At 35.5% G+C, this 20,860-nt stretch overlaps 1 protein-coding gene across 2 annotated transcripts; it reads right to left on the bottom strand.

The window, feature by feature from the left end:
* Positions 1-212: 212 nt before the first annotated feature.
* LOC128217180 (uncharacterized) lies at positions 213-20,323 on the bottom strand. Of its 2 annotated transcripts, XM_052924123.1 has the most exons (9): positions 20,240-20,323; positions 13,373-13,447; positions 12,601-12,839; positions 11,891-12,095; positions 11,339-11,506; positions 9,666-9,743; positions 8,496-8,573; positions 7,393-7,410; positions 2,500-2,639 (listed from the first exon to the last, which is right to left on the bottom strand). In XM_052924123.1, the coding sequence occupies exons 2-8, from the start codon at positions 13,437-13,439 to the stop codon at positions 7,406-7,408; spliced, it is 840 nt and encodes a 279-aa protein (XP_052780083.1). In that variant the 5' UTR covers positions 13,440-13,447; positions 20,240-20,323; the 3' UTR covers positions 2,500-2,639; positions 7,393-7,405. The 2 variants fall into 2 exon arrangements, with proteins under 2 accessions (XP_052780082.1, XP_052780083.1); XM_052924122.1 differs by lacking the exon at positions 7,393-7,410 and having other exon boundaries at positions 213-2,639.
* Positions 20,324-20,860: the final 537 nt, after the last annotated feature.

Genomic DNA, 20,860 nt, shown 5'->3' with positions numbered 1-20,860 from the left:
CAGTCATCTACGACAAAACAAACTTGGTAGTATATACTGTCTATGGTCATAAAACAATATATTTATTTTCTTTCTTCACCTCATAATACTTTTGCTACAAATATATTCATAGGTGATGCATTTCCAATTTTACTGTATTACTGAATATATATTTATCCTCAAGTACAGTGTATTGACTAACACCCTCATTGAGCAGAGAAATCAACAGCAAATAAAATTTGGTATTGTCTTTATTATAAAACTTGGAAGTCTAATCCACACTCGTCCATCAATATACATGTATAAGTTCACATAATGTGATGCATTGGTATGTAAACATGTACTATTTGTGAACACTACCACATCTAATAAAAAATATTGCAACATAGCACAAATTGATTTTGGTATTGGTTAGCTTGCTATGTTATGAGAAAGTAAATGTTATAAAATGCACGAGCCTTTCTGAAAGGCATTTGTAGAGATTCATTTTCCATTAAGAGGACCTACAGAATAACACTACCTTAAACACTGACTAACTACAGTAGCTTGTTCAAATTTTGAGAAGGTTGAATAAAATCAATTTAATGGGAATTAATGAAGCTCGTAAATTTAAAATCCTCGCAAATTGTAAAAAAAATATAATGTTTGTCCATGATTGAATTTTAACACTCATGAAATTGAAAAAAATATAAAAATTGTGAAAAGAGGTTCATGAAAATTAGAATAAGCTACAGAGTATATAAACTTTCGATATTAAAGGTAAAATTTATGGAGGGGCTATATTAAACATAACAGATATATCACCATGGTAATGGAAGGTTTTGTGAGCAATATGAGTGAAATAACATGAGAACAATCCATGGCCACATGGGAATGTTATCCATTTTACATATATGGTGATAAAAACACACAACTAAATTTCTACAACAGCGTTGGTAACTTTCTAATATAAAACATTCACATAGCTAGCTACCACAGACTTGAGATGTCGAGCGTGGTTTTTAACATAAAAATATCTTTTATCATTTTATCATTTTACAAAACTTTGACACCGGAAATATTGTGTTTAAAAGCTTCTAAACAGAAATGTGCATGAGCAATTCATGTAGAAAAATACAGTAGCTAAATTATTTATCTTGTTTTAAAAGTAATGCACATTGCAAAAATCCTTATAACTGATTTGAATACATTAATTACTTGTTTAAGCTAAACTAGCTGCCAAACCCAACAAATATCAAGCAAAAACATACAAGACAAGTACATGCATCCCAAACAAAGCTCTAGGTTTCAACAATAGTAGCTATCAGAAAATACAAACATAGTTTCGTTACACGTTGTGATAAAATTTCAGGATAAAATGGGATACATCCACAAAATATTGGTTCTGATACATAGGTAAGAAGTCCAGCTGATGTACCACCTTGCAGTAGTATGAAATGGTAAATTGCTTAATTTATTGTTTATGATATCAGAAAACAATATAATTTTTATAGAATAAAGCACTCCTAACAATTTTCTAACTACTGAATGTCCACTGATATGCATGTATAAACTCATATATCTATTATATAATTTCTTATTTCGTTCACTCTTCTTTGAATGCAATTATAAGCCATTTTTATTTAACAATCAAGCAGTGTATTATTCCAAAATGAGATCTATTCAATTTTTTTTTATTTCCTATGCCATGATCTTATTACATGAAGACTTGATTATAACTTCCTGTAAGATCATCATTCCGGATCCAAATATTTGTAGAACATTTATAAGTTTGAAAATGTTTATGTATAACAAGCTCTGTACATTGACAAGGCTAAAAACATGTAAAACTTTAAAAATAAGATTAAACAGCAACTATATTACAAATTTGAAAATATATGCAATCAAATACAAACACTGATTTGCACATGTATTGCTGTTTGAAGAAAAAATGATATAGACTTTTAGTCTTGTAAAATGTTCAAACAAAACCTTGTATACTACATGCTCTACAACACAAAGCAATTTAACATCAGTTTTTCTCAAAACCTCTGTTTTAAGCTTAGGAGAACATGCTTGGTACTAGTATAATTAATAGACTGGTCGTTTTAGGGTTACCTTTATGTACATGTAATTATAAATGACATCATTTTCGCACCCTAAATTACCTAGTATAAGCTCTCTTTACATTACAGATTCATTGCTGCTAACAATCAGAATATACATATAAACATCTCGATATCTTTCACCATTACTCAATATTAGAAAATCCTAAATAACCTGACATAGATATTTACAGATGAAGTTCCCAAAGCATGGAAAACACGAATTTTGGATGGCCTCGAAAATTTATCCCCGATGTTACTTTCAAACAGTATTGAAAAATGTGCTTAAATTGGTCTTAAAAACATTTTTGTGTCAAGGTATACTGTAGGAATAATTATTATACACTGTTACATCTAATTTACAACACCAATTTTACAGAATTTTTAAAATAATTCTAAGTAAGGAGAATTATCAGTTTTCGTCGGCAGGTGCAGCATCACCAGTGGCCGGAGTATCAGAAGATTCAGTAGTGTTTTCCCTGGTTTCTACAGCTTTTCCAGCAGGTTGGTCAGATTTTTTCTCCTTATCCTCGGGCTCGATTTCCGGTGCAACGTCCGCTTTGGGCTCTTCATCATCTAAAGGGAAATAATCAATAGAGAAATATTAGTAAACTGACAGTATGATGTGTTCAATAAAGAATTTAGCGGATCACTAAATTAATTCAATCTGTTTGAATCAAAATTGAATGATCTCTTGTCATTTTTATGATTAATATAGAAATGTTTTTTTTATATGTATTAAGAAATTATAGATATAATTAGCAAATATTGTTCATGCAAGTTAGTATGACAATTGTAAATGTAGTTTTACTACCAGTACATATTGACGTAAAAGAGGAGAGACATGCATTTAATTTAGTTCCAACAAATATTTACATCTTAAATGAGAACATTTCTTTTTTCACTTTTAACAAAGCCATAAATATTGTTTGCGCGAATTGTATTTCTTCAAAATAAAGCTCAGAAAAAGTAGTTGTCTGGCATATGTCCTTTGTATAAATCAAGTACAGTGATGAATTAGTTTGTGCATATATAATCATACATGAATTGCCATTTAATACAAAACAAGAGATGTTTGTCAAACATTATGCCTCCCCTGAGCGCCATGTTTTCAGGATTATATGGACAATTGAATGAAATATGCATGGACCGAAATGACAGCTGATTTGTTGCCATTAAGGCAGTTTTAAGATTATGAGCATTAAAGTGTGAGGATAGATTGTGTTATGACCATGACCTTTGACTCTATGAACTCAAAATCCAGAGTCATCAGCTGGTCACCAGAAACCTAAATGTCAAGTTCGAGGGCCATGGGTGCAGGCATTGTCAAGTTATCACACAGACAAGTTTTTTTCATTCAAGGTCACTGTGACCTTGACCTTTGACCCCTTAAATCATAAGGGGTCATCTACAAGTCAGATGCAACTCCAAGTCAAGTTTGAAGGCCATGGGTTCAGGCATTGTTGAGTTATCACTCAGACAACCTTTTACCATTCCAGATCACTGTGACCTTGACCTTTGGCTCTATGAATCCTAAAATAAATAAGGGTTATCTACTGGTCAGGCTTAACATCCATGTCAAGTTTAATGATCATAGGTTCAGGCATTGTTGAGATATCAGTGGGAGAAGATTTGTTAACTTTTTTGCGTTAAAGGTTACTGTGACATTGGCCTGATGACCCCCAAAGTCGATAGGGGTCATCTGCTGGGCAGGCCCAACCTTCATGTCAAGTTTGATGACCATAGGTCCAAGAATTGTCGAGTTTGCTTTCAAGGTCACTGTGACCTTGACCTTTTACCCCCAAAATCAATAGTGGTAATCTACTGGTCAGGCCCAACCTCCATGTCAAGTTTGAGGGCCATGGGTGCAGGCATTGTTGAGTTATCACTCGGACAACCTTTTATCATTCAAGGTCACTGTGACCTTGACCTTTGGCCCAATGACCCCTAAAATCAATAGGGACCATCTTCTGGCCAGGCCCAACCTCTAAGTCAAGTTTGAGGGCCATGGGTGCAGGCATTGTCGAGTTATCACTCGGATAACCTTTTACCATTCCAGGTCACTGTGACCTTAACCTTTAGCCCAATGACCCCTAAAAACCATAGGGGTCATCTCCTGGTCAGGCCAATTCTCCAGGTCAAGTTTGAGGGCCATGGGTGCAGGCATTGTCGAGTTATCACTCGGACAACCTTTTACCATTCAAGGTGACTGTGACCTTGACCTTTGGCCAGATGACCCCCAAAAACAAAAGGGGTCATGTACTGGTCAGGCCCAATTCCAAGTCAAGTTTGGGGGCCATGGGTGCAGGCATTGTCAAGTTCTCACACAGAAAACCTTTAACCATTTAAGGTGACTGTTACCTTGACCTTTGGCCCGATGACCCCCAAAAACAATAGGGGTCTTCTACTGGTCAGGCCCAACCTCCAATTCAATTATGAGGGCCATGGGTGCAGGCATTGTCGAATTATCACTCGGATAACCTTTTACCATTCAAGGTCACTGTGAACTTGACCTTTGACCTGATGAGCCCCAAAAACAATAGGGGTCAGCTACTGGTCAGGCCCAACCTCCAAGTCAAGTTAGAGGGCCATGGATGCAGGCATTGTCAAGTTATCACTCGGACAACCTTTTACCATTCAAGGTCACTGTGAACTTGACCTTTGGCCTGATGACCCCCCAAAACAATAGGGGTCATCTACTGGTCAGGCCCAACCTCCATGTCAAGTTTGATGGCCATGGGTGCAGGCATTGTTGAGTTATCACTCGGACAAGCTTTAAAATTATTTTACCATTAAAGGTCACTGTGACCTTGACCTTTGACCCGATGACCCCCAAAATCAATAGGGGTCATCTACTGGTCAGGCCCAACATGTGAAGTTTGATGACCATACGTCCAGGAATTGTTGAGTTATCACTCGGACAAGCTTTGGTCTACCGACGGACCGACCGACCGACCGACATGCCTGTGCAAAGCAATATACCCCTCTTCTTTGAAGGGGGGCATAAATATTATGAAACAAGTTAAGGGAAAGTTATAAGGCGAGTCTTCACATAGCCTTAGGTGAGCTTTATAAACATTATGAAAAGTTTCATAAATTTTGTATTAATTGGCAACAGATGTAAAATTCTATTTATCGCATGACATATTCGTTGCCCAGAATGAAGATTTAACTGTTTTTCCGTGAATAATTTGAAATAAATAGGGCGAAAGACGTCAATGTCATGTTTTATCACACTATTAAAAGTGTGACATAAGAACATTGGTAATGGTTGTATTATTAAATACACTCCAAACAAGCAACGACATGTGATAAATTGACAAATGTTAATATAATGATTGTATAAACCACATGAGCTTAGTGCGCAATGCAATGAAACATGGATCATTTATGATTTTTATGATTTCTTTGAAAAAATATTCAAACTCATTCACCAATGTAAATTTCTCATCATTTTAAAACTTCATAAGTTAATGTGAAATTTCTTTCACATAAAAACAACATGATCTTTTACAGGTTTAACACCTTTAGAATTATCTAAATATAATATATATGAATATAAATTTATCTAAAGCTAAGAAAAACAAAAATCTTTTGACAAACTAAGGAAACTCTCGGCTACTTTCTTTGTTTTGTCATCATATAAATGTAACTTTCATACTGAACAAATAGACACAATGAACAATGAATGTAACTTCATGAGAAAGAATTAATCAAGCGGTCTGGTTAAGGAATGAACGCAAAACAGTATGAACTGAATCTTCACATTCAAGTATGTACAACTGTTTTGCCTTCATTTCCGTATGTGTGTATATGTTGATGTTACAAGTGTCTTGAGTATAAATTATGAGAGATCTCACAGCACTCCAAATAAACCGTGCTATATATAACAAAAGCCACAAACAAATATACTTGTTCTGAATAGTAAGAAAATATGGCTGTCCCTAAGATTGGCTTTTCTGCAGTGGCTATACAATAAACTTCCCCAAAATATTCTCATTTTATTTACTTGTGATTTTTTTGTTACAAGTTTTATGCTTTTTATGTACATGTACATGGTAAGTCTGCACTTAGGAGCCATTCTTTGAACTAGCATATTGTAGGATCTATTATTCAGTTTGTTCTTGGTTGTAGCACTATATCTTTTGTACCGTATAGGTTTTCTGTGTAAGGCTACTCTACGTTTTATTTCATTTCACAAATCAATACTGCAATTTCTTTCTAACACTTGCATCAACCTAGGATTTGCTTCATTTTACAATATTTTGTCATACACTCGTTCAACATGGTTCCAAAGTCTTGAAATAAAGAATAATTTCCTACAATAAATGCTAACCCCCACCCCACCCCACCCACCTTCCTTATTTAAGTATGGCCACTGCGAACTAAAAAATTACTATTACATCATGCATAATTCATTTTGACTGTTTAATAATCGAAACTGTTGTTGATTTTTTTCTCTGCCTATCTGCTGAGTTAGGCATCCTTATGAATCACTACAGTTAAAGTCTAAGGTTCTAATTTTAACAACAAGTTAACATACAAAAGCTGCTCAAGTGATTAAATGAGACAAATGTGTGTGTCAAACTTTCCATTTCATTGAATTAAGAGTGTTTGTGCTTCATGAGATGCCTTTGAAGTTTATCCTGAAATTCTTAACATGTTTCGGAAAAAATAGGTATTGTTAACAATCTAGCTGTTTATAGGACTCACTCGACGAAAATATAAGTTGATATAACATCAATATAGAATTAATTAGTTGAGAAAACATGAGTCAATCTCAAATTAATTAATCTTATTTTTCCAAAAAAAAAACAAAACGATGACGGTGACACCGCAGATGTATGCAGAACTCCCTAGATATGCAGGATGTACCGTAACATGAGTTGCCTTTCTAATGAAATATGGATTAAAACTGCCTTCTAAATTGATTGGGCTTAGAATTCAAGACACAGCATCATGAAAACATCTTTATGTTTACAGACTATAAGGAGTATAAAAACTATCATGTGAGCACATTAATTTTGTGAGCACATTTGTGAGCACTTTTGTAAGCAAATTAGTGAGCACATTAGGGAGCACAATTGTGGGCACATTTGTGAGCACATTTGTGAGCACTTTTGTGAGCACATTTGTGAGCACTTTTGTGAGCACATTTGTGAGCACATTTGTGAGCACTTTTGTGAGCACATTTGTGAGCACATTTGTGAGCACTTTTGTGAGCACATTTGTTAGCACCTTTTGTGAGCACTTTTGTATGTTAGTTCTAAGCATGATTTGTATGGTCTCTCTGGATTACATGGTAAAGATGATGTGTTGGTATACCTACCGTCTCTCTGAACTTAAGCTGTACATTAAACATACATTGTTTGTTAATCATAACATAATGGTGCTACGAACATGAATATAAAATAAAAAGTGAAGTTTTAACATAAAATAATGTGGAATTTAAACAGAATTAGAAAATCAGTATTATGAAATAAAAAAGTAATTTTCCAAAATGCTTAAATAAAATTAAAATGCATGCGTAAATTAACCGAGCAATGTAAGAGTATATCAGGTCATTATATCATTCAGTTTTCATCCATGCATGTTTGTTTAATAATTCAATACAGGTATTAATCAAGTATTCATTTTAATCCAGCCCCATTTGAAATTATTTTGATTAATGTTGTTGTTGTTAGTCATTCAATTATCAATTGGACATTTATACACAAAGCATTCTTTCCATAAGTTCAAAACTCTTAAGTCTTTAAAATAAATAAATGTTTTCTCTTAAACCAAAGCAAAAAAAGTTGTCCGATAGAAACTTGTACCAGAAAACCAATAAGCTGTTGATTTTAGTTGGCAAGAACAAAAGCATGTATTGAACATGATAACCAATGTGATTAACTACCGTATAACGTTACAAAAGCCCATTTTCCTGACCCGGCCATTTTAACCCAAAGCACTTAACTTTCCTTTAGATATATAGCGAGGCAAATATCGGAAAACATGTATGCAGCAAAGTAGGTTCGAAATACTTTTAAGGCACAGATATGTTTGAATTGATAATATCGTATTAGCTTCTTCTCAAGGAAGGAAATTAACTAACAATCATGAGAAAATTTCAGATTTAAAGGTATAGAAATTAAATATTTGTTATGCAAATAGCTGCCCATGGAGGCCAGAAATGATTGTTAATTAAAAGGTTTAACTAATCAATAAGGTTTGAGCTTTAAATATCTCTAGTTGAATCTAATCAGGCAAATAAATTGTTGTATCTTTAAACACTTTAACCATAAAAAATTCCTTAAAGAAAAAGTCACTTAAAAAATCTCCCTTAACTGCGAAGCTAACTTAAACCCATTATGCAATAGTAGAGAATTGCTTCAATCAAGCACAACATGTACAAGCTGATCGATTAAATTTTTGAAGTGAATCAAGCAGCACCTGAATGTTTGCCAGTGGCGCCCTCTGCTGGTGGTTTTACTGGGTCGAGTAGTGGTTTAACTTCTGGTTGGTCAGGGTCTAAATACAAGGCACATGGAGATATAATTATACCAACATCCATAACTTGCAACGTTTGGTTTTCTTATGCTATAATATTGTTAAAAAATCCATTCATCAAAAAAAAAAATCCATAATTTGATTTGATGAAGTTTAACAAAATATTCTTTTTGAAGAAGAAAGCAAATGAAAAGACACACCACTTTTACTGATATTTGATAAAGCACAGTTTTATCATGCACTGTACTAGGCTTTTGACCTCAAAGATTTTCTATGCCATTGTCCATTTGATGTAATCATCAAGTTTTCATCTTTGCGCCATATAACAAGATTAGAGTGAGATTCTGACTAATAGGCGTGTCCATTCATTTAAATTCATTCGATTTCAACAATTCAATTTCACAATTCATGTTTCAAAATAATAAAATTTGAGCAAGTTTTGAAATTTCAAGCATTATTTCAAAATGGCTAATATAAAATATTTTGAAAAATTTGTAACTGACATTTTGAAAAATTCTGTGGTCTTGTTTATAACTTTTAGTGCATCCTTTCCATATACTAACTTCACACCTTGTGGCTTTTACCGCATTAAAGCATATTAATTACTGCTCTAGATCTGTCTGTAACACAGTTCTCATTAATCAGTCAAATTTCAAAGCATAAGAAAACCAAACCATTTAAGCATTGTCTTTATTAATGATATTTTAATAATCCCGATCCTTTTCAAGTCATATATTCTACATGCAATATGCAACAGCAAGCATTATAGCCCGCTCCTTAGTATTATTAGATTTTCTTTATAATTCTTTGCGAGCAGTCTGTTCTTACAATTATTCAAATCATTAAGCAATGTAGGTTTAAATCTTTGTCATATAGTAGACATTAACTTCACCTTAATTCATTCAAATGCATACACGATATAATTACATGCTGATTTTTTCCTGTAATGGCTACAAAAATAGACACCTGTGCTAAATTATTTTTTTGTGATCAAATGTTCAATGTTCAGTTACTTTGACAAATCACATCTTTATAATTGCAAGCACAAATGTCTATTCTGCATTCATACAAAGGGAGATAAATACACCATAAACCATGACACATGTAACATACCTTTAGCCTTGTATCGGACGCCCATCTCAACCTCCTTGGGCTCCTGGCCTGGGGTCATCTTACCGCGCTGACCTCCAACTAAAACAAAAACAAATAACAATAAAATACATGTCTGTTTTATTTTTTCAAAGCTTCACTCTCACAGATTGAGCATTTTAACATCTTTTGATATCTCCAGTGATATAAGACTGCTGACAAAAAATCAGATCGCAGATGTAAATATGAAAACAGGCGATCTGATCTTTTGTCAGCAGTCTTACATCACTGGTTTCCAGACATTGACACAAAAAATGGCCGATTTCAAGACAAAAAATAAAAAAAGTTGTAGAAACAGTTGATCTGTGAGAGTGCAGCTTTAAGAGCAAGGGTAAGGCAAGCAGATGCTCGGCTTTTGCTTTTTTTCTGTTCAACATGGGGCATAACTTAACTGTTATTTGAGATAGAGTGACATAACTTGCTTCACACAATGATGATATGCATATTCTTATTGTGAACATTATGACCAAATTTCAAATCAACATCTTCAATGATTTCAAAGTTTTACCTTATTTAATTCTTTGCATAATAATGATAACTATAAAGATGCTGCTGCTGACAACAACAAGGCTACGACAACACATGAAAAAACATTCTCTAAATCACCAAATTTAGATGTTAGGTATTGCAATGGAAAGTATGCACAAGCCTACCAGGGGATTAAACACTAACAAAGCAAAAATGTTCTACTTAATTGTATAAAGTGCAGATTAAAAAAATAGCTGTATTAATGGTTTAATTGAACTCACTGCTAACACTATCTAATTGATATCAGCCAAATCTTAATTGAAACATGGAGAAAACCTGGCACTATAATTGTCTGCAAACATGTTTTTGTATGCTACCTTTTATTTTCCCCCGTACATTTATGGTATGCGTGGTTCGGGGCACGGGCTGCAAACATTCTTGTACAATTTCATGATCACACCAGTTATACATTTGTTCGGAAATATATTGCCCAAAAGTGTGACAATGGCAGCACAATAATTACTCTATACACAGGGTTAGTTGAGAGTCAAGCATGATAAGCTACTTATGCAACGCCATGAAACCTAGGGGCTTAATTATTTATAAGATTAAGTCTGTTACTTCAAGCTTAATCAATATTATCAGGATCCGCAGAAATTGTAAAACTCATTTCAGGTTCATTAATTTGAGGAATTTATTGTTCTGGAAAATATACATAAACAGGTATTACCATATTGGTGTGGATGATGTGGACGCATGGTTTTACAAACAGACATTTAAAAATACATACAATAAACGTAAATTTTTTACTCAGCCTTAGTACTAAGGCTTATATAACTACTACTTAAAATTTCCACTCCCTATCCCAATATTTAGCCATATCCAGGGAAAGGTGGGTAAAAGTGGACTTTAAGACAGCAGATAATCTCCCTCATATAAGGTTTTGGCAGAGCCAGGTAAAACATTTTAAAATTCTTACTTATACTCCAACCTTAAGATGCTAGTGGCAGTATCGGCCTGGGATAATGACAGTAGAAAATTGTAGTATGTATTTATAATTACATCATGACTTATTTCACCATCCCAACTCATTCTTCCATTTATGCCCGGAAAAAGCGAGAAAAAAAAGCCTTAGCTGATCACCTACCAGAAACCATGGAAACACTTACTTTTCATAGCAGAGCTTGACCTTCCTCGCCCGGTTGGGCTGTTTCTGGTGTAGCAGTAGCCAATAGCAAGGACAACCAGGAAAATACAGGACAGGCCAAATCCCAGCAAGATACCAGCAATAAATGTGCTCCTCTCCCTATCTTCTTTCTTCTCGCCATGGTGATAACCTGAAAAAAAAGTTCAAGGTCAACATAAGAAATAAAGATGAAAAAAAATCATGACAGTTTAAATCCCAGCACGAAACCCACACTAAATTAGTTCCTCTCTATGTCTGCTCTTTCTTGGTTATTGTTATAACCTTGACATAAACGTCAAGGTCAATGAAATATGTTTTATTCAGAAAAATTGGTCCCCAGATTGAAATATGACAATAATTGTACTTCACTATAGATCTAACTGAGATAACAGTTATTTTAAAAGGGCATTGCATCACTTAACAAAAGTGTAGCAAACTCAAATTCGATGGCTCAGCGCAAGACTGCCATAACTCCATATGCAAAAATGTGTTGTGGGTGTTATGTTCTCAACCATGAGACTTAATAAAGCCTTACCATCCACCAATTGAATGGCTTCATCAAAGTCTATGTTGATGACGGATCCCTTCATTCCACACTTGTTATAGACGCTCAGGACAAACTTGTAGTTGGGCTCGTCCTTCTTGTATATGTAGCCAGTCTTCTGGGTCAAGGTCACTGGCAGGGCTTTGTCCTCCATGCACACGGGCTCCATGGGGAAAGCGTCACCTTTTTTGAACACCTGGAATACGGAATTCAATTTTTTACTTGAATTCAATTTTACATCCAAATAAGAGTTGAAAAAATATGTTATATATGTTTTATTCTAAGTAACTTTATAAGTATATTATATTCATATTATTATATATATATATATAAATATTTCTGGAAGATGAAAATGATTGTGCTGTTAAATATATAGCAGCAACACCATGTGGTATAATACACATGGGCCAAATTTCTTGAGTTTAAGCATAACAAACTTGAGTCTCTTATTTAATTTCGCCGAAATACTTCATCGTGATCATACTAAACGTAGATCATTCTATTGAAAAGCCTTAAAACACCCCACAAGAACAACAACAAAGATATGTAGAAAATATATTGAGAAAAATGGCTGTGTGTATATTTTGACTAAAAAAAAGTTCTTTCTTTTATCCATTTCCGGCAACAAAGTTTACATTTCTGTTTTACCCATGTTTTGTTATATCGTTCCCATTCAAACATTATATAACCTGTACCCTCACCTTAGGGCCGACGGCCAGCTCCACTTTCATATCATTGATGGTCGCGTAGTGATCGAACATGTAGCACAGTCCCATGCACCCTTCCGCGCCGTCGGTGGCGGTGAAGCTGAACGTGCACATGGAGTCTTTGGTTGAGTTGGCGCCAGCCGCCACGCCCCGGCCTACCAACCGGAAGTCAGAATCCAGTTCGACGGTGTTCGTGGAGCCGCACTCATCCTTGGAGTCGATTCTGACCGGTGCTGGAGACAGAAAACAAATTATTCAATATGCAAGTGGAATAATTATAAGGAATCGGGGCATTAGTGATATCAACAACACCCAAAAAAACGGTGTCCGTTAACGACGCTTTGCATATAAGGTCGCTACGGACTGTCCAGTCATGGAAGTCACGATTTCTGAATAAACAAGCCCGAATTCTTACATTCATATTTGACATAAAAATGTAACAAAATTCAGGATCTGAACGAGCTTAAGGGTTAATGCTTATTTGGACTTTATGGTCCCCATGATGGTACCAGATAGTTGATCAGAGATGATGTTATGACGATTGTATTTTAGGTAACACCTTATTCGGTAAATAGTTTACATGCTCTTTTTCACCACACAAACTTCCTCACATCTGATTAAAAATAATGGCTCTCCATGCAACCATAATCACATATGTGTGGGTTTAAGTACCAATATAGCGAAACAGAAGTAGAGCGCTTATGTAATAAGTACTTTGCACACACATACACCGCATATTTGAACATAACGTAATGACGTCACTTACGTGCGGCATACACCGTCGCCACTACGACCAGCAATAAGGCTAAACTCCTCGTCATGACTGATAGCATCAAAGTGTCTGAAATATAAAACAAACAAACATGAATTATCCATTATAACATTTGTGAATCTATTTCTAGGTATTAAGTGCTGAAATTGCTGAAATGACGAACACAACCGAAGCTCTTCGGTAATTTCCGGACCACTCCGTCAACGTTCGGGCTTTTTTGCGTATAGTCTAAAGTCACGTTGTAGTCTTCATGACGAAATCTTAGCTGAGTATGCAAGGGGGGATATGGATTGATTGCCATTGACATTGTTGAAATGTTTATATGTTTTGAATGTTTCACTTTGGCGCCAGTTGAAGAGAAGCAGCATTTTTAACCGAGTTCTAACGAGTAGCACAAACGGTTAACTATAGAAACAGACTCAAATGAAGCTTACGTTTTTAAATTTTAAGTTTGTTTTCGCCGAATGACAAAAAAGACGGTACGAAAAGCTTAAATATTATTAAAATATTCCGAGCTGGTTCTCTTTCTCATTTGTGGAATTTACATTTTACGGGAATATATCTTCTTATAAGTGAAATTAGGTAAAAGGAACAAAATATCTGCAGGGGAAACCGTTAAGAGTGTATGGTACATGTTGCTTTCGGAATCAATATGAAGACTCGGGGAGACGGCGGATTCGTGAATTTGTCTCGTAAGCAGAAAAGGGAATCGATCTACGTTTCCTCAAATCAGGAGACACAAACGGTACCCAGCATTCTGGCAATTTCAAAGGAACATAGGCCCATACAATCGCTTTCAGTGCCAAATTTATTGTCGATTTCGTTATTTAGAGTACCACAACAAGTGCACTGGGAAATAAAACATCACCATTAATGTATGTTAAACATGTGCTTCCCTTGATCAAACCGGTATTCTTAGACCCCGTTATAGTCCAACTATAAAATTCCGAAAAAAATGAGGTCAGTTTTGAAATGGGCAGATAATTAACCATTTCATGTACTCCTAGAAATCTAGTCTACTTTCCGAAATGAAAGCTGTATTTCACTTATGGTGCACGATTCGTTTTGAAACTGAAGCTTAGAAAAGGCAAAAAAATAATTTGTCGTCGTTATCTTTGTCAGGGGCGGCTAGAGGATTCGATGTTAAAGGGTGCGTAACCTAGTGGCATATCCTAATGACTTGCATCCCTCTCTCAGAATCGAAATTTATTGGGTTTAAATTGTTCGGAGGGGGGTTTGGTGTATTTTAGTACTTTTTTCCTCTTATATTAAAATAAAAATTAAACGATTTTGGGGGGGGGGGGGCTGGGCCCCTTGGATCCGCTAGTAGTTGTCGTCTTAGTCGACGTCACGGCGTTGTTGTCACGATCGCGCCCATTAGTGAGACGAGTGCAACAACACAAACACTATAATTGCGATAAAGGAAGTAGCGACAAGCGCTCCATTAAAGTGACAGCGAAGAACGCGTAGAATACAATAGTCATTACACCAGATGCATGTACATTATTCGCAAAAACACCATTAAAATGCAAATATGCACATAATTAAGTCTACGTTGTTAAGAACAAAACGAGCCCCAGGGCATATAGGGATGCTGTAGCCGTCAAACAGTTGGACAAGTTGACATCTTCAACTATTTATTATCATACTTGTAAAGCTGCGGTATACGAGTTTGCTGAATAGGGGGAAGCCATGCTGTATAAAGCAACATTTATAAACTCGCCTCTTTCAACAAATCATGAGTATTGGTAAATTTAACTTGATTTGAATGTGTTTTCCCATAATAATGAAACAATTTTGAAAAAAAATACATAGCCATATCTACAGAAAAACACCAGAAAAAAACGAGCGCGTCTGTGTTAAGAGTATGCAAACATTACGCAGTAATAAGGTTCAACGAACAGAGCGAAATACCACAATGTCAAGATCATGTTTAACTAATATGTCCTATTCATCTACTCGGTCAAGCTCGGTCGCTCACCTCTTATAAATAATGAATGTTGTCAGCGTGCCCGAGACGGCAAAACATAAGCATAGCTAAAAATCTAAGCAACATAAAATAGCAACAGTGTTGCAAAATAAAATGTATTGGCATTTTGAGAGAGCAAAAAACACATAAGCTTTTAAGATATCAATATTCTCGGATGCAATAAACACAGAGATACAAAATGGCACTAAAGTATTCGTCAATGCAAAGGATGCTTCACCCACAATTTACAACAGATACCAATGACATTACGTTAAAGAGAACCATTTAAAATACGAGATGTCGCATTTTGACAGCCTGAAAACCCATTGTCCTATATTAGGTATGGGCAACCATTTATCAAAACAGTCAAGTGGCGTTTCTGTGCTTTCCACTCTGAAGGTGACATTGATTTACAAACCAAATGGCGCATCTTGTTTTGCAATTCATTTTGTTTAATCGATGATACGGGACCAATTTGACCGAAAATCAATTTCAATTGACATGTTCTTACACGAACGCGCTGTTAAATGTCACTTTCTCTTTGGGGATGCAACAGAGTTTTGACATGAAACAGTGTATAGGTATGAACATGACATTGAGGCTTGGTCAAATTGTAACCGTATCATCGGTTAAACAAAATGAATCACAAAACAACTGCACCAACACTGGACAATTTCTTTTTCAGTCTTCCAAGGGTCATATCACAACATCTGTCAGCCGGGATAGTAATAGCCGTATGTCCTAGCATTGTGTACATACCACGCGTGTCACGGTAAAGCCCAAATTGCACTGACTATATAACTAGTGTTATCCCGAAACAAATCCCATTTATACAGATACAAGCACCTTCTCGATTAAGTCCGCACTTCTAGGTATCCTCACGACCATTCACCAACCCCACTTTCCACGAACCAATATCGTACCGTCCTTGCAAAATCCCAACCTATTTAGCAACCTCAACAACTTTCTTAAACAGCGTTCCTTTCACTACAGAAAGGCTAGACATATTGCAGGAATAGTTATTGGTTTGTTGCACCAAAAAAGATCATTGGTGTAACTCAAGTGACGACCACTTATCGATTTAGATCTACTGGAAATGTTATCGAATATTTGCTGCTTAATAAAATACTGAACGCCTCAGCGTGATTAGTTATAAATAGTAGGAAAAAGAAGGCTATGGCAGCGAAGACTGACAGCCTGATAATCCAAGAGAAGAGTGACCTTTATACTGGCAGCGCAGACTTCAATCTGAGAATCCAAGAGTGGAATTGGCTTATTGGCAGCGCAGACTTCAACAGTCTGAGAATCCATGAATGGAATGACTTACTGGTAGCGCAGACTTTAACAGTCTAAGGACCCAAGAGTGGAATGGGCTTACTGGCAACGCAGACTTAAACAGCCACAGAGTTCTAGAGGAATAACCTCACTGGCAGCTCAGAATTCTACCGCAGACTTAAACAATCTGTGAATCAGACTTAAACAGCCAAAGAGTCCTAGAGGAATAACCTCACTGGCAGCTCAGACTTCTACCGCAGACTTAAACAATCTGTGAATCAGACTTAAACAGCCAAAGAGTCCTAGAGGAATAACCTCACTGGCAGCTCAGACTTCTACCGCAGACTTAAACAATCTGTGAATCAATCCACAAGAGGAATTGTACGTTACTGGCAGCGCAGACTTAAACAGTCTGAAAATCAATCCACAAGAGGAATTATCTTACTGGCAGCGCAGACTTCAACAGTCCACGAATCCTCACGAGGATGACCTGTAACTAGCATCGCCTAATTATTAATCGGTCTGAGAGTCCACGAGAGAATATACCGAAGTATGAGGAATTCAGAAGGAACCCTAGTGTTAGGAGCAAAATATATTGGCATCGTAAATGAATTCTGTCTCAGTCTAGCCAACCACTATCGATTACGCATTGCACACATTGATAATACAACATCTATAAAGAGTTTACTTAAGTAAATAGATCGCTGGTCGGCATCCTTATTTCTTCTACAAAAACTTTTATTCCAAGATACATTCACAGATCCATGCTTACAAAAAATATCATTGAAATACTCACTTATTCGAATCAAGTCCCAGATCCAAAAACCTGCCAAATTCCATGCCGTCGGAACGCATATGGGGGGAATATGTAATAATCAATTTGTCAATGAACGTTTTTTTTATAGTTAACGTAAAACACAACAGGTCGATGCGATGAACCATTATGTTAAAGCTTAAATTTATATCCTTTTTTCGACGTATCTTTCAGATGGTTTAATTAAACTCATACCAGTGAGAAAGATAAAAAGAGAGTGAAGAAATCGTCTGCGCGAGATCGTAAAAACAAAATGCTATTTACATATAATTCAGATGTTCAATCCGGTGAGGTGTAATCGTGTTAATTTAATTTCGTTGTTCGGTTTAACGGTGATACATTAATGTTCTTCGTCTGCACTACGTCGGCGCTGTTGCATGACCTTCAAACATCAGCCACACTTGTTCGACGTATGATTACACAGTTACGTTATTTCAATGGCACTGTTGTTTGACAGCCAGACTTTTGATTATGTCGAATGATGATTTGTGTCATCTGCAGTATATCAATTTAGTTTTCTATTGCATGAAAAGAGACGGTGCATCGATGATATAAATTTTGAGTGGCGTGTACTGAGATAAGTTCAATGGTGCTAGCGTATTAACCATAGGTGACAGTATTAGTCTTAAATAGCGAAGAATGGTCTTAACATGATCATAAATGGCTGTTTCGCCAGGTATAAGAAAAGGCAGTGTGCTGTAGGTGGTTTGTTGAGAAAACGGTCACATTGTGACAAAATAAGAACAATTCGACTCAAAGCATGATGAATGTCACAGGGAAAAAACTGGAATTTGCTCGATTGAAGTAATATTAGGTGTAATAACAGCCAAATATATCAAGTTTGTATAAACTTACATTAATATGTTAACTATATAATAATAAAAAATATATAAAGTATTTCATTCTATGAAGTCAGGAGGTTGTACATGCTGGTCACTGGTCAGGCCTCCATGAGAGCAGAAGGGTGCTATAAAAAGGGACAGGTCGCAGCACCCTTCAATAACTCTACAGCTTACTAGCGCCAGACTGGAACCTGGTTTTCTTTTTAATTATCACTTAATGTTAAGTTCTTTCCCAAAGTCTATTTTCTCTTGTTACATGATGGTCATAAGAAGCGAGTTGATCAACATTAACCATTTACTTTACGGTTCAATACTCCTAAATCGATTGGGAAATTGATTAACACACGCTTAACTGTACGGTTATGACATCAATAGTCTGTGGTATTGAAGTTTAATAAACTTTTAAGTCAATTAGAACTATTTAGACAAACATTACACACCATAGTATAAGCTTCTGTAACAGCCGTCTGGGCACATTTGTAATATTTTATAATGGAATTATAAAATCTGTGACAAATCAAAGAGCATGACTTTCGCTAATTAAAATGGGTTTCTGTTCTTTCTACATACCATGAATCATAAATCACTTATAACAACAATAAAATACTCTTCTCCTTAAGTGTGCACGTTTTCTTGGTCAACACCAGAAATACAACCAAACTGACACAAAATAGCACACTTTTTTTCCAAAACATGTGTGTATAAGTACACTGCATTGTCGTTACGGTTTTCGATACCTTCTTTTAGAGTTGTACTCCGACAGTATCTAAACAAATCTTCTAACGCAATAATATGTACATGCAGTATGTACGCAATGCCATTGTTTGTAACATTTTGCCACCGGCTGTTTATAAGATCGCTGAGATTATTTTCCAGATTTGACAGATGCTAACGTTATGTAAGTGACACAACGATGAATAGATGAGATAAAAATAAAATAGATACTCCATATGGTGATCAAAGTAGGGTAGAATATTATAATGACTTTTTTAAGATTGATATCTTGTAAGGAAATTCATAATCATGGTTAATAATAGATCAAACACTAGATAACCTATTCAATAATTAAAGATCGTTAAATCGTCAGCGAATGCAAGAAAAAGTGATTTTGAATAGTTAGTGGTGATCATTGGGAGAGGGGGGGGGGGGGGGGGGGGGTTCGGGAGAGGGGGGGGGGTCGGGGATGATCCATTGAATTTATTGTATTTGACTTTTAAGTATCTATTTAAATCAATAATAATTATACAAGCTTGACCACCCACTTTGATAGCAAATGACATACTTGTCAGAATAATATATCCTTATTTCATGCTCTCGAGAAACTGAAACTTTGTTTAAGCATTTGGTTAATTGATATCGAAATATTCATCCACTTATGTTATTTCGAAATCCTACAGAACCAATGTTTATTCGCATTCTGTTTGAAGGTCAATATGGTGAGTTTAATAACGCAAATCACTCACTTGACTCATATACTAATGCATAGTATACGTACTAATACTAAAAGCAAATAGTATTTTGTCTCACTATAATATTGATAACTGAGAGTACAACGAAAAGTCGCGGATGATAATACAGATCATTGTTTTCACAGCAAGCATGGCCATTGTAAGTCACTAAAGTAATACACGACAGGAAATAAAGATTTAAACTTTTAAATAAATACTATAAACATTTTCTACGACCTTTATTTGACCTTTATCTTTCATTTTAATTTGTGTAAATACTCGACAGAAGGTTCTGCGCTGAACGACTATGAAATGACTTAAGATGAACTGAAGCGGAACCATACATTTATACATCGAATATAGTCTACCATTAAATAATGTTTAAGCACTTCCTTACACTTTACATGGTGCAAATATATCTTGTTGCAACCAATGTATGAATACTTATACAAAAGAACAGAAGTGTTAAATCTCTGTTTTCAATGAGATAAGTATGTAATGAGACACACATACCTGTAAATTAGTTTATCCTTCCACGCTACACACTGACCGGCTTTGACATTGGGTTACCTGATATCCTCTCTCGTTCAGTTCTCGTGAGATGTTAACGTATTAGATCACGTGATATAACCACGCGTCAATTTCGAAAATCGTCTGCTAATTTGCGATTGTTGTCAGTTATCGTTTATTGACAATTCGATTCGGAAGAAATGATGTAGTTATATTCATATCAGAAAGAAATTTTACCGGGAAAGACGTTCTACATGACAACATCAGTGGAATGGAATGAAAGTAAAGGTATAATTGTATAAATATGAAAAATAATTGTTAAATTTAGCCCTAAACCATTCATTCATAACGCTTCTGAGGATTCTGGCTCGTTCTGGCGGATATTCCCGATGTCGATGGTAACCCGGACCTATAAACATGGGAACCTATACACCATGATTATAAAATGAATACATGAATGCATGAAAAACATTTTTATGAAATTCATATTCGTCAATTTAATATAACACCCACACTTGGGAAACACTATTATTCGCCATATCGGTAATCAAGTGAGTTTGGTAAAGCACCCGCCTCTATTTATCTCTCGTTTCTCATAGAAATGCTGGAAACAATACAATACAA

Source organism: Mya arenaria, chromosome 14, assembly GCF_026914265.1.
Source record: "Mya arenaria isolate MELC-2E11 chromosome 14, ASM2691426v1".
Taxonomy (NCBI): domain Eukaryota; kingdom Metazoa; phylum Mollusca; class Bivalvia; order Myida; family Myidae; genus Mya; species Mya arenaria.
The sequence above is the reverse complement of the archived record's forward strand: the minus strand, read 5'-3'. Positions and strand labels throughout refer to the sequence as shown.

Excerpts from the sequence above, each read along its gene's own strand:
- LOC128217180 (XM_052924122.1), bottom strand. The coding sequence starts at position 13,439 with ATGCTATCAGTCATGACGAGGAGTTTAGCCTTATTGCTGGTCGTAGTG. Across the intron at positions 9,744-11,338 it reads GTCAAGCTCTGCTATGAAAA|TTGGAGGTCAGCGCGGTAAG; the intron begins GTAAGTGTTTCC and ends TTTTTGTTTTAG. Across the intron at positions 8,574-9,665 it reads CGTCCGATACAAGGCTAAAG|ACCCTGACCAACCAGAAGTT; the intron begins GTATGTTACATG and ends CCTTGTATTTAG.